Raw genomic sequence first — 12,142 nt, 5'->3', positions numbered from 1 at the left:
TAATGATGTAATATATATACTTGAATCATTCACTCATATCAACGCGTATCGCTTATTTGTTGCGAACCTCCCACTCGTAAACGGCCATCATGTAAGGTCCGTGGCCACGAGTGTCGTTGGGAACAACAGGAACCTCGGTGTAGTACTGCAAAGTGTTAGCAAAGATTCAAACATGAAATCGTAAAAGTCAAACTTACCTCGAAAGAAGCATCACTGCCCAGAGAGCCAACCTCGACAGTACCCTCCCAGGTAAGAGTTCCGTTCTTGTGCTTGGTGACAAAGTCACGGTAGAGACGCTTGTAAGCTTGCTTAGCGGGCTTGGCGTAGGTCTCCTCATCAAGCAGACCACGGCGGATACCAGCCAACCAACCGTAGGTGAACATGGCAGAAGCAGAACTCTCAATGTAGTTACCCTCAACTCCCTCGTACTCCTTGTCCATCAGGAGCTCCCAGAGGTGGCTCTCGTGGCCCTGAGCACGGAGAAGGGCAGAGGCGAGGTCCTTGTAGTAGGTTCGGAGACGCTTGTAGCCAGGGTGAGACTTGGGGAAGACGTCAAGGACCTCGATGAGAGACCAAAAGTACCAGCCAACAGCGCGGCTCCAGATAATGGGAGAGACACCAGTCTCGGGGTCAGCCCAGACAGCAGTCTTGCTCTCGTCAAAGCCGTGAGCGGGAAGACCAGTCTCCTTGTCGATGGTGACCTCCTGGATCTTGTCCCACTGGAGAACAATGTCGTCCCAGGCAGTGGTGTTCTTGGCGTCGAACTCCTTGGTCCAGGCGGCGTAAAAGGTATCAGTCATGAAGATACCGTCGAGCCACATTTGGTCGGGGTAAGTAGGCTCTCGGTGCCAGAAACCGCCAGTGGGAGTTCTGGGGTGCTGGTTGAGCCTGTCACGGATAAAGTCGGCAGCCTGCTTGTACTTCTCCTCGCCGGTGCGCTTGTACCACCAGAGACAGTTCATGCCAATGCGGTAGTTGTCGAGCGAGTGCTTTGTCATGTCATACTTGATGATGGTTCCGTTGTCAGCGACAACAAGGTCCATCTGGTCACGGTACCAGTCGACCAGGGTTTGGTTCTTGGTCAACTCAATGGCAGCCTCGTAACCCTCAAAGACGACAGCACGGCCATACCAGTAAGCTCGCTGGGTCTCGTGGTTGTTACGGATCCAAGAGTCAGCGAGGTTTGCCAAAAGGTTGTTGGCGACAGCCATGTTGGCCGAGGCCAAGGCGAGGCAGACAGACTGAAACTTCATGACGAGAGATGAGGAGGAAGAACGAATGTGAAGGAGTTGTCGACTCGAGATCGATAGTCTAAACTCTCGAGTGAGATTTCAGTGGAAATATTAAAGTATTTATTCATTTTATTTTGTCTGAGTTGATATGGCGTGAGCGCGATCCACTTTGATCCGTGTTGGTCATTTTAGATTATAGACGATGTTTTCTCCATGATAGTTGACAACCAGCCAATGGTTTGACAAGATGAAATCTTTAGAATGCTTTGCCACTTTTCATAGCGCACCTTCACCGTCTTGGGTAGTATCGCCGCATGGGCAAACCTGGGATGGAGGAATACGTCCACCAAGCGGATTGTTTCAGTTAGAGCAGGGGACCCTAGGGTCTGCATAAAGTGGATGTTGAACCCCTGCCTTAGCGGCGGTTGAATTTAGATGGCAACCAACGTTAATGCGAATGTTCTTTTCTCAGAAAGGACCGTGTCTTCCGTTGCTGCAGATGTCTCTGATATAGGGGTGCTGCAGCCTTGGCTGCCACCCTGCGGCAATTATTTCATCTGATGTTGGGAACAGATCTTGCCATATTGGACGATCTTATGGTTCTTATCTAACTCTTGAGCTAAATTAGGTCTTCGTCTCGTCTTTTCCTTTGCGGTCTTGCAGTCGCCTATCAGCGAGTGATAGCTGAACATACAAGTACATAGTTAATGACATTCATTACTTAATTTTATCCACCTATAAGGTTACATGCCTCGCTAATAACTACATATTAAGCTTGTATGGATTCTAATCTGATCAAGTCCCTCTTTTTATCCCACTTTCCGATATCCCGTCTACTAATCCGATTTCGTCCGTGACTTCCGGAAATCCTACAGATCATGACGAGCATACTTACTCTTATGCCTGATCCACTCACCGTACTTGAACAGCAAGAACGGAATGGGGATAAAGGCAATGGAGATGAAGGCCAATGTAGAACTAGCCCAACCAACGCCAAGGTTCTTGTACATAGCCGATGCAAATAGTGGCTGTGAATGTTAGCTTCTGCTTATACCCCAGTCATGGCTAAACTTACAAATCCGGCACCAAATGCACTTCGAAAGAAGTCATTGCCAGCGAGGACGGAGGCTGCATACTCGGGATACGCATCGCTAAGGTAGTTCAAGACAGAGTTGAACAACAAGAATGCTCCGATGGAGAACCAACCTGTGCCAATGATAGGCACAATCCAGTGAATGCTTGCACGCGACGACCATCCAAACCAGAAGAGGCAAATGGGAATCGCAAAGGCACCAACAAATGATGGCGGCAATCTCCACTCAGGCTTGAGCTCACCATTGTCGTTGAACTTTGGCTCAATGTACTTGTGCTGATACCACACAAAGGGTGGTAGAACAACGAATACAGCGATCAAGATACCAAGATAGGCAAGTCCTTGAATACCCAGAGAGAATCCATAAGTCTCACCAAAAACGATAGGGAACGACTCAAACCAGATGTATAGTAAACCGTAGATGAGAGCGATGTAAAGGTTGAGCACAAACACGATTGGCTCGCCCAGACTCAGTTGGAACGGTCGTACCAGTGTCATTAGTGCAACGTCCTTCATAGACATGTCTTGCGTCGCCAACTCGGCTTCACAAACAAGCTTATCGTTGCCAGTGAGCTTACGCAGGCGTCGACTTCGGCGGTACAAGATGTTTGCAGAGGATGTCTCGGGGAGGAAGAAGAAGAAGAGAACAAGAGAGAAGCCTGACAACCACATGAGTTCCCAAATAGTCCACGTCCATCCTTTCTTTTCGGCTGCAAAACCCCCAACGAGAGGTCCTAGAGTCGGACCACAGATGGCTCCGACACCCCAGACAGCAATACCGTAGGTTCTTTTGGCTGGACTATACATATCACCAATTGATGCTCCACCCGTTGCAAGCGATGGCGAGCCGATGAAGCCCGTGATGAATCGAAAAGCAAGAAGCATGCCAAAGTTTGTTGCAAGGGCAGTGGGGACTTGAAGAATAACGAACAAGGCCAAAGTAATGATGTACACAGGGTTACGGCCAATCTGGGGGATCTCAGATAGTGGAGACCAGATCATAGGGCCAAGACCGTATCCAGCGACAAAAAGAGTGAGGCCGAGGGTGGCGGCGACTTGGGAGACTCCAAAGACTTGCATCACATCTTGAACGCCGGCAGTGTAGATGGCTGAACCAATGTAGACGGAGAAGGTGAGGAGACAGATCTCGAAAGTGACGAAAAATCTCTTGATACGTGACCAATTCCTGGGGTTCTGTAACTGTTGGTATACTGTATCCTAACATTATGTAGATGGAAAACTTACCTCTGGATCGTCGGGGCCATACCAGTCGACAACATGAATATCCTTTCCCTTTTCTTTATCAACCACACGTCCACTGGGTTCATTAACGGTTCTTTCTTCTCCTGTAGACACGGCGGTATCTGAAGAAGAAGACCTTGCCTGTGATCTCCTACTTTGTTGCTCGTCATCGTTTTTGGGTGCTTCCGTTTGACCATGTCTAGCCATGTTGGCCGATTTTTCGGCGTGGACGTATTTCTTCCATAGCGATGGGTCCTCTTCTTCGGGGTATTTGAAGACTCTGCCACCTGTCAAGAGACGAAGAATATGGCTAAAGATGGTGTCTCGAATCAAGTCCTTCATTGTGAGTGCCAAGGATAGCTAATGAAACAAGCCTTGCATGAAGAACGTGGAAGCCAGGAACCGAATTGGGACATGAGGCGCCCATTCTATAGTGAATGGTAAAGGGATGTGGCGTGTGTCGTCATGGTCATCGTGTCATAGAAAGGTACGGTAGCAAGAGCATCGAGGATCGTTAAACTGGGTCCAGTCTTTTGTCTTGTTCTTCTGGTTAACTCATCATTTAAGAGTGGAAGCTTCGGATGTAGAAACATCGCTGGAATCAACGGGGATCGATCATCGTTGGCAGATCTAGATCGGGCTGAGCCGTGCCATGTCTAAGACTAAACGCTGAGCCAATAGAGTAACGAGCTCTTGTGGTAGTATTCTCCAAGCAGTTTGGGTTGGCGTGGTAGGGAGCTTTTACAATGGAGTCGTAGTGGAGTTTCGTGTAGTTTTGGTGAGGTCATGGATGTTTTCGAGGTATGACGCCCATGACTTTTCGGGTACGACGTAGTTGAATTATTAGTCTTTTAGTCTGTCGGTAAATTAATTAGTGGCTTTTGTTGATGGATTTCGTGTTAGATAAAAGGGGACTTTTCAGCCTTGCATTACTTGATTGTTCTGTTTTGTGATTGACATGGTAGTTTTCGATCTGCTAGAAACTAGAGCGCGGCATCATAAGACACATGAGAATAGGAGGGAAATCTTAGTGAATGCAGATCGAATACTCCAATTCTTTAGCTACTACTAGAAATAATTTAGAAGCTTGAATATGCTGTATCTTTACATCCTGAACGTAGTTTGACGAACTGGGGTGCGAGGGTTAAACTCGTCGCTGAACTGCTGTGTGAATGAACTCACATGTCGATATCTGATTTGTTTTCATAGATAAGCCGAATATAAAATGATATGATAGCTTCTGCCCACTCAATTGTATGGTGGCTTATAAGCGAATACGCCGAGACCATTAATGTCCGCGTTCCTCAATGATCTAAACTTCTCACAGGGGAAATGGCTGATGTGAGCCGCCTCCGTCTGCTGCGGAATAGTAAGTGGCTTACCAGAGGAGAAGGTAAGCACTATCAATAAGCCTGATGTTTTGTAAAATTCCATTGGTTAATAAATCTTTATTCTTTCCATTCCGGATGCTATGAGCCGCTGTCTGAATGTATTTTCCGTATTCCAAACGATAATCAACGTCCACCCAAATCTTTAAGCCAGAGCCTCAATGGTCGGACTGGCGGACTTTTATCCATGCAACTCCGCAAATCAGCCACAACCAACAATGCATTTATATAACCACGATCCTACACTTTTTTATTCTCTGTTCCAGGTAAACTCATTCATTCTAACATCTAATCATCATGAAAATCCTCTTCATCGGCGCGTCAGGATCCATCGGAGGCGAAGCTCTCCGTCAATGCCTCGCTCATCCAAAAGTCACTTCGATAGTGTGTTTCGTGCGCCGCCCGCTCCCGTCAGATGTCTCAAACAATCCAAAACTTCAATCAGTCATGATCAAAGACTTTTCTTTCTGGCCAGAAGATGTCCTGCTTCCTCATGCTGATGCTGCTGCTATGATCTGGTATGTCTCTTGCATTACGCGACTTCTTTATAGCTAACACATGTCTACCTAGTGCTATGGGCTCATACCGGGGAAACGTAAGGGTAGATCTGGAGTATCCTCTTGCCTTCCAACTTGCCTTCGCTCCTCTTCTAGAGAAACAACCAAAACGGCCACGATTCCGCTTCATTCACCTCAGCGGCAAATTTGTCATTCAAGACCAAGATGCAAAGCTATGGGTCAATGACTACCCTCGTAAACTGAAGGTGTGATCTTTTATCAACTGTCCATATTATCATATCTAATCGTGGATCTTACTTAGGGCCTATGCGAAGTCCGATCCAGAGAGTTGGCAGAAGAACACAAGTTTGTCTGGCGAGCCTTGGTGCTTCGACCAGGCGGTGTAGTTACGAAAAACCTGATGATTCCGGGCATGATTGCGAGAGCACTATTAGGCGACAACTGGGTGGTTCTGAATCGCGAATTGGGCGCGTACTTTACGTATTTGGCTGTCAGTGAAGAGAGTGAGCCTGAGGGGACCTTTTTGATCGAAAACAAGCGTATTGTTGAGGGCGGAAGGGCGTTTTTGAAAAGCCAAGGGTCGAGTTAGAAGGATTTGTTTCAGAAGTCTTGTAGTCTTGTAGCATGCGTTTAGATCGGAGATAATGCACGATGAGATACACACAGATGAGGTGGATTTCCTTTCATATCATCACTCTTGCATAAGAGGAATATTCAACTAGAAAACGTCATCCAGGTATAGTGATCTAAATTGATTGTTTGCAAAACCCTGGTCAAAAGAAAATAATGAAGAAGCGCCGAATCTTTCTCATAAATGGTAATCAGCAGGTCGACTAACTCTCGTGCCTCTTCTCTCCCAAACACCGTCGATCTTCATATCCCTTGCACCACTACAATATAAAGTTAGTTTCAACTTTCAGATCAGAGGATGGATCTTCTTACTCGTCTCTCCACATAATTATCGGCTCAGTCTGACCCTTGGGAGGATTTCTAAACACCATATTCTTGGTCTCACACGTCAAAGTCAGTAATGGATTTCTCGATCGCGTCAGGTTTACTCACCAATCCAAGTGAGAGATGGATGGCTGGGGGGTCAACTGTGATCTCATTCGTAGGCTTCCCACCCTGAACCGCGGCTGAGATATTCTGGGCCACGGCATGTGCTTGTGCTGCTCCTGGCCGCGCTGCTTTGTGGGCTCCGCTATCGGCAATATCGCCGCACGCGTACAGATTCGAGTAAGCTGGATCGGCAAATTGCAAGGTTGGCGATACTTTGATGAAACCGTTGGCTGGATTGAGGATCTTGTGTCCTGGAGTGGGTTGTAGATCCTGTAGAAATTGGCTGTTTGGGGTTTGACCAGTTGCTGGGATGACGAGGTTTGTTGATAGCGTGCGGCCGTCCTTCAACTCCAACTCGAATTCTGAACCATCTGTTGGGAAGCCATCTTGTGGAATATTGGCACGCGCGCCAGTGACAACACTGTCACGGGTTTTAGCAAAGTATTAGTCGAGAAAGAATAGAAAGCCGACTTACTCTACGCCAAGCTCTTGCAATCGGTCACGGATGATGGCATCCATCTTGGGGTGGTAGAGCTGCATGAGTCGATCTCTCGAATGAACCAGCGTAACCTTCTTCTCGGGATAAACCTCTCCTAAATCAGTAGCCATTTGTACACCCACGGCTCCGCCACCAACAATGACGATCGACTTGGCATTCTTGATGCCCTGCTGATAGGTCTTGAAGTAGTCGACAGAAGTCTTTTTATCATCATGCTGCATGTTACTAGGAGCCTGAAGTCGTGTTCCAGTAGCAATAACTGCATAGTCGAATGGGATTTCTGTTGAACCTTGCCATGGCCGGTCAAGAGTGATTTGGTTCTTTTGTAGAGAGACTACTCTGGCGTTCACTATGGCGTGGTTTGCAGAATTTGGGAGAGAGGAGAAAAAGCCAGTATAAGGTATAAAGGCTTTGTGTTCGTAATCTGGGACGATGGCAAATCGAGGCTGGAGGAGTTAGATGGAGACTCATTTAGGCTGCAAGCCACTTACAAAAGCGAATAGATGATGAAAGTGGCTATGCGGTTCTATCAACAAGACCTGGAATATGTCAGTAATCAAATTCAAGGATTATGTTGTGAAACATACCCGATGAGTAACTGGGAGAAGTGCAGCGAGTTCTTTCATAGCAGCCTGGAATTGTTAGTCTAGGTTCAGTTCAGATGGTGGTCGGAGTTAACTTACAAGCCCAACGAATGAGCCACCAACAACAATAACATTCTTTAAGCCGGCGGTCATTTTGACAAACAAATAAAATGAGATATGAGATTATGAAAAGGAAGATCCGCTTGAAGATGGATTTATAGGGTCTTTTATCTACAGCCATCTTATCAATCTAAGGGATCTCGTCCGGGTGTTCCCTTTCCCGGACATCCGAATTCAATTCCCGAGATCGGCCCCCTCTGGGTCGGCAACTCGGGTCGGCATCTTGTCGCAAAAGAGCGAGTCACGGTGAATTAGAGTGAAAAGTCCGATGAATAGCGGCTCATGACTAAAAGAAGGAGAAGAAAAGAAGGAAGCGCTTGTCTTTAGACTGTTCAGACTCTACTGGTTTCCTGTTACGCGTAATGTACGCGTTATAGCGTGTCCGATCTACCAGACATGCCAACGAGGTACGTACCTACTAAGCACTCGCTGTAGGTTGTAACAAACAGTGGCATGGGTCTTGCACATTCAATTAGAGTAACCGCAAGATTGGAACAACTAGGAATTAAGGGTTAACAAAGATTGATCATTAGTGGGCCACTGCTTGTGGAAAATATGTTTGTGGTGACTGTTGGTAAGAGATCGCTAATGTCAACCGTTATCGCTAGCATCAACGTTGACAAGTTGTTTTAGTGGGCCGTGAACTCAGTTGGCGATGCTGCTCACGTGCTCATGGAATAGCACATGTTAACCAGCTCACCTACAATTAGTACAGCACGTTAGAGATAAGAATAAATGTCAACGTAAAGATTGATGATATTTGATTGTTCAAGTGCCTACTTTGTTACGCAAGCGAATATGTTAATTGTGTTGTGGATTATATAACACTGGTGCGTTACTACAAGCACTGTTGATTCTATCATTTATGGATGAAAGCACTATTTCTGCATTCACTTCACTGGTACTCAACGATGCCCAGATACGGTCTTTCAACAATGGAATATAAGTAAAATTAAAATGACTATCTTATAATACATCGCTAACATGTAGTTATGTTTGAAACCGATCAAATGTCATCAATTAATAATTGCCTACCCCCTACCCTAGAATCTCTCCATGTCCACGGGGGCACTTTCCATCTTCATCTCTGAATCAGACGTGGTTTCAGCACGTGGGGAAGAGTAGCCAATCACATCGTAAGGCTTAGCGTACAGAATCCGGAGATTGTGGAGCCGTACCAATTAAACCCAACAGTTCCTTACATAGCGGGTCTGCGAATTGGGTTACAACGGAGAAGGCACTGAGTTCAGTAAACTCAGCCTTGTAATGGGCTTAATTGGGTGGTGGTACGTCAGCGGAGAGCCAAGTCCAATCCTGCCGTATTCTCAACCCCTAAGCCTCCTAGCCTAGGAACCTACTGTGGGTTGTATTTTTTGACAGCTGAATGCGCCTCTTTTCTCCTCTCTTTTTTTCTTCTCAGCTTTTCTTCTTCCTCTCCTCGATTCGCATCAGCAATGAAGTCATGCGACCTTCTCACGCAAACATTGGCTTCTGGCTGATGTGGTTCATCGCTCTGCTATGGAGCTACCGAAACGGCTACGATGACCCCTCCTCCTTCTTCTACAAGAGCCGCATCGCCTTCAACCGTCGCTTCTCAGCCACCCGCGAAGCCCAAGTCGACGAGTACCTCGAACGCGAAATCTACTCCGTCAAGCACAAGCAGCGCACTGAAGTCCAGGTTGAGAATGAGTTCCTTTGCATCGGAATTCCCAGCATCAATCGCACCTCTTCGGCTTTTCTCGCGCACACGGTCGGAAGCCTGGTCGACACCCTGACCCCGAATGAGCGCAATCAAATACACATTGTGGTCCTACTCGCCGACAAAGATCCTAAGAAGCATTTTGCCTACGGAAAGGATTGGCTGTTTGGGCTTGCCGACGATGTCATCGTCTACTCTAATGACAGCTCTGCTGCAACGGCCGGACCAGACCTCGACTACAAAGTCCTCGCGCATGACATCCGCGGAATGGGGCGCAGCGACGATCGAGTTGAAAACATCCGTCTAGACCACTCCGTCCTCTTCGAAGCCTGTCGAGAACGAGACCCTACCTACTTTGCTCTCATCGAGGACGACATAATAGCCTCACCAGACTGGTTCACACGTTTCAAGAAGGGCGTGATTGAGGTTGAGCAGCACGCGAAGGAAGCGCATCACGATTGGATGTACCTGCGCTTGTTCTACTCGGAGATCTTGATGGGATGGAACAACGAGGAGATCTTCGACTACCTAAAAGTCGTGGTCCTAGGCTACACAGGCCTTATCGGGTGTCTCCTCCTCGCCCTACGCTGTCGCCGTCGTCGTCACGCTGGATCATTTGCGTCCAAGGACTTTGCGCAAACAATCGCCTTGCTCCTCGGTCTCTGGATCCCTGCCTGTCTTACGCTAGCTTTTGTGACGGGGCGCATCTCGTTGCACCGCCTCTTTACGCCGTCGCCCACGGTGCGCGAGATGCCACGCTACGGGTGTTGCGCGCAGGGTCTCGTGTTTCCAAACCACCATTTGCAGGCTCTACAGGATTTCTTGCGAGAGCCACCGTATCAGTTCCCTGGCGACATGATCATGGAAGATTTTGCTCGCGACAATGGATTGACCAAGTGGGCGCTTGATCCGAGCGTAATGCAGCACGTTGGACTTGTGGAGTCTTCTGATGGACCTAGGAGGGCTGAAGTGTGGAACTTTAGCTTTGAGAGGTTACGAGATGCGCGTAATTGAAAGCACGGCACAGCCCTCTCAACGCCGTACATAATGCGACACATAGAGCGTGAGCGCATACATAAAATAGACCAAAGAAAAGCGATACCAGTGTTTACAATAGCTCTTTACGAAAATATACACGTTCAAACCCTTCCTCTGTCCGCCTCCCAGTTTCAGTAAAGCCCATTTTGGGATACAGAGCCAGATTTTCCACCATAACTACATTTGTGTATAATATTAGAGCGTTGCGCCCGCGGTATTTTGCAAAGTCTTCAGCATATCGCATCAATACTCTGCCATATCCACAGCCTTGGGCCTTTGAGTCAACGACGACGTTGTCAATCTGAACCTCATCCTTGGTGTTGTGGTAAAGGATTAGCGCGCCGACTATTTCTTTGTTGGTAGGTCGGAGGACGAAGATTGAATGGTCTGGCGACGCGAGAAGGGATATGTAGTCTGTCGTCATTGGAACTGGTAGCTTGTTCATTCGTGGAATGTATTTTCTGTAGGCTTCGTGAATGATGGACTGGATGTGAGGTATGTCATGTACCTCGGCTCGTTGAATTGACAGGTCTGGGGCATTGAATGGAGGGTCGTCCATTGTAGAACAACAACAGCTTTCTGACAGATGTAGAGTTGATCAGATAATAGAACTATTGGATCACGGTAAGACTAGATAGAGCATGAAGTTGCAATTAAAAACATGGTTCATTGATGAGTCAGGCTCAGATCCGAAGCAGGCATGACTGCTGAACTGATACGGTAATAGCGGGGGAATAGACACTATACCGTCTGTCTTGAGAATGGAACAAAGTGCAGGCCACTGGAGACGAAATTAAACTTATCGCCTTGATGCAATGATTGAATTGAGATCTTATTGATCTTGATCTTGATCGATCTGTGTGCGGTGGCTTCAGCCCAGTAAGCCGCGTTGGGAGTTCCAGCTCTTGAATGATATCACGACTGTACAGTGATGCCATCATAGATGTGTCGTCATCAATGACCTATAAAACATCAACATTTCCGTATATTAATTGTTTACTTTCCAAACATTGTATTCCACCCAGAAACTACCATTCTACCAATACTCAATCACCACATCTCAATCATAATCACCATGTCTGACAAGCCCACCACCAACCTGACTGGCACTGTCCCCAAGGCCATGGACGAGCAAGGAACCATTGGCAAACAATTCACAGGTATGCCAAAGCCTCATTGATTGGCAACATTAATTAATGAGAGTATCATATAGAGCAAGGAGCCATTGGAGGTACTGCGCAAAAGATTGGAGGCCCTCTTGCAAAGGATGGTGTGATTGGCAAGCAATTCACCGCTGATGGAAGCATTGGAGGAACTGTTCAGAACAACATGGGAGGAGAGAAGAAGGCTTAATGAAATCTGAGTCTCTAAACTAAATTAAAACAATTAATTAATTCATTCAATACTCAATTGTAACACCCAATGCCACATCGATCAAGTGAAGTTGCATTGTAGCTACAGAGCCAATACAGTTTTGTTTTCTTTGTCGTCTCTTCTCCAAGACAATGTCGTCCATCATTGTGACGTTTGTACTAGCGCCAAGGATGACAGATGTATAACCTTTGCTCTAATTGGTTTCTTTTCAGGTCAAAGGACCAATTCTTCCGGGCCTCTTATAACCGTTGGGAATGCTGTGCAAACAGTGACGATTTTGTGATGTGAAGTTCTTG

The 12,142-nt window shown here is 47.0% G+C and overlaps 7 protein-coding genes across 7 annotated transcripts; 3 read left to right on the top strand and 4 right to left on the bottom strand.

Annotated features, from left to right (window-relative positions):
- Window positions 1–52: 52 nt before the first annotated feature.
- FPOAC1_005224 (uncharacterized protein) lies at window positions 53–1,211 on the bottom strand (the record flags this gene model as incomplete). The annotated part of the gene is made up of 2 exons (XM_044849754.1): window positions 53–145; window positions 198–1,211. The coding sequence occupies 2 exons, from the start codon at window positions 1,209–1,211 to the stop codon at window positions 53–55; spliced, it is 1,107 nt and encodes a 368-aa protein (XP_044708464.1).
- An 890-nt stretch (window positions 1,212–2,101) lies between these two features.
- Window positions 2,102–3,909, bottom strand: FPOAC1_005223 (uncharacterized protein; the record flags this gene model as incomplete). Its single annotated transcript, XM_044849753.1, has 3 exons — window positions 2,102–2,260; window positions 2,308–3,519; window positions 3,571–3,909. The coding sequence occupies 3 exons, from the start codon at window positions 3,907–3,909 to the stop codon at window positions 2,102–2,104; spliced, it is 1,710 nt and encodes a 569-aa protein (XP_044708463.1).
- A 1,343-nt stretch (window positions 3,910–5,252) lies between these two features.
- On the top strand, window positions 5,253–6,062 carry FPOAC1_005222 (uncharacterized protein; the record flags this gene model as incomplete). Its single annotated transcript, XM_044849752.1, has 3 exons — window positions 5,253–5,473; window positions 5,526–5,718; window positions 5,775–6,062. 3 exons carry the CDS (start codon window positions 5,253–5,255, stop codon window positions 6,060–6,062), a joined length of 702 nt encoding a protein of 233 aa, XP_044708462.1.
- Window positions 6,063–6,281: 219 nt separating this feature from the next.
- FPOAC1_005221 (uncharacterized protein) lies at window positions 6,282–7,768 on the bottom strand (the record flags this gene model as incomplete). Its single annotated transcript, XM_044849751.1, has 7 exons — window positions 6,282–6,363; window positions 6,416–6,483; window positions 6,536–6,953; window positions 7,008–7,477; window positions 7,523–7,570; window positions 7,619–7,663; window positions 7,715–7,768. 7 exons carry the CDS (start codon window positions 7,766–7,768, stop codon window positions 6,282–6,284), a joined length of 1,185 nt encoding a protein of 394 aa, XP_044708461.1.
- A 1,429-nt stretch (window positions 7,769–9,197) lies between these two features.
- Window positions 9,198–10,448, top strand: FPOAC1_005220 (uncharacterized protein; the record flags this gene model as incomplete). Its single annotated transcript, XM_044849750.1, has 1 exon — window positions 9,198–10,448. The coding sequence occupies one exon, from the start codon at window positions 9,198–9,200 to the stop codon at window positions 10,446–10,448; it is 1,251 nt and encodes a 416-aa protein (XP_044708460.1).
- Window positions 10,449–10,542: 94 nt separating this feature from the next.
- On the bottom strand, window positions 10,543–11,031 carry FPOAC1_005219 (uncharacterized protein; the record flags this gene model as incomplete). The annotated part of the gene is made up of 1 exon (XM_044849749.1): window positions 10,543–11,031. One exon carries the CDS (start codon window positions 11,029–11,031, stop codon window positions 10,543–10,545), a length of 489 nt encoding a protein of 162 aa, XP_044708459.1.
- A 516-nt stretch (window positions 11,032–11,547) lies between these two features.
- Window positions 11,548–11,825, top strand: FPOAC1_005218 (uncharacterized protein; the record flags this gene model as incomplete). Its single annotated transcript, XM_044849748.1, has 2 exons — window positions 11,548–11,632; window positions 11,686–11,825. The coding sequence occupies 2 exons, from the start codon at window positions 11,548–11,550 to the stop codon at window positions 11,823–11,825; spliced, it is 225 nt and encodes a 74-aa protein (XP_044708458.1).
- Window positions 11,826–12,142: the final 317 nt, after the last annotated feature.

This window comes from Fusarium poae, chromosome 2 (assembly GCF_019609905.1).
Source record: "Fusarium poae strain DAOMC 252244 chromosome 2, whole genome shotgun sequence".
In the NCBI taxonomy this organism is placed as follows: Eukaryota; Fungi; Ascomycota; class Sordariomycetes; order Hypocreales; family Nectriaceae; genus Fusarium; species Fusarium poae.
Note: the sequence above shows the minus strand (reverse complement) of the source record. Positions and strands in the feature narration are given on the sequence as shown.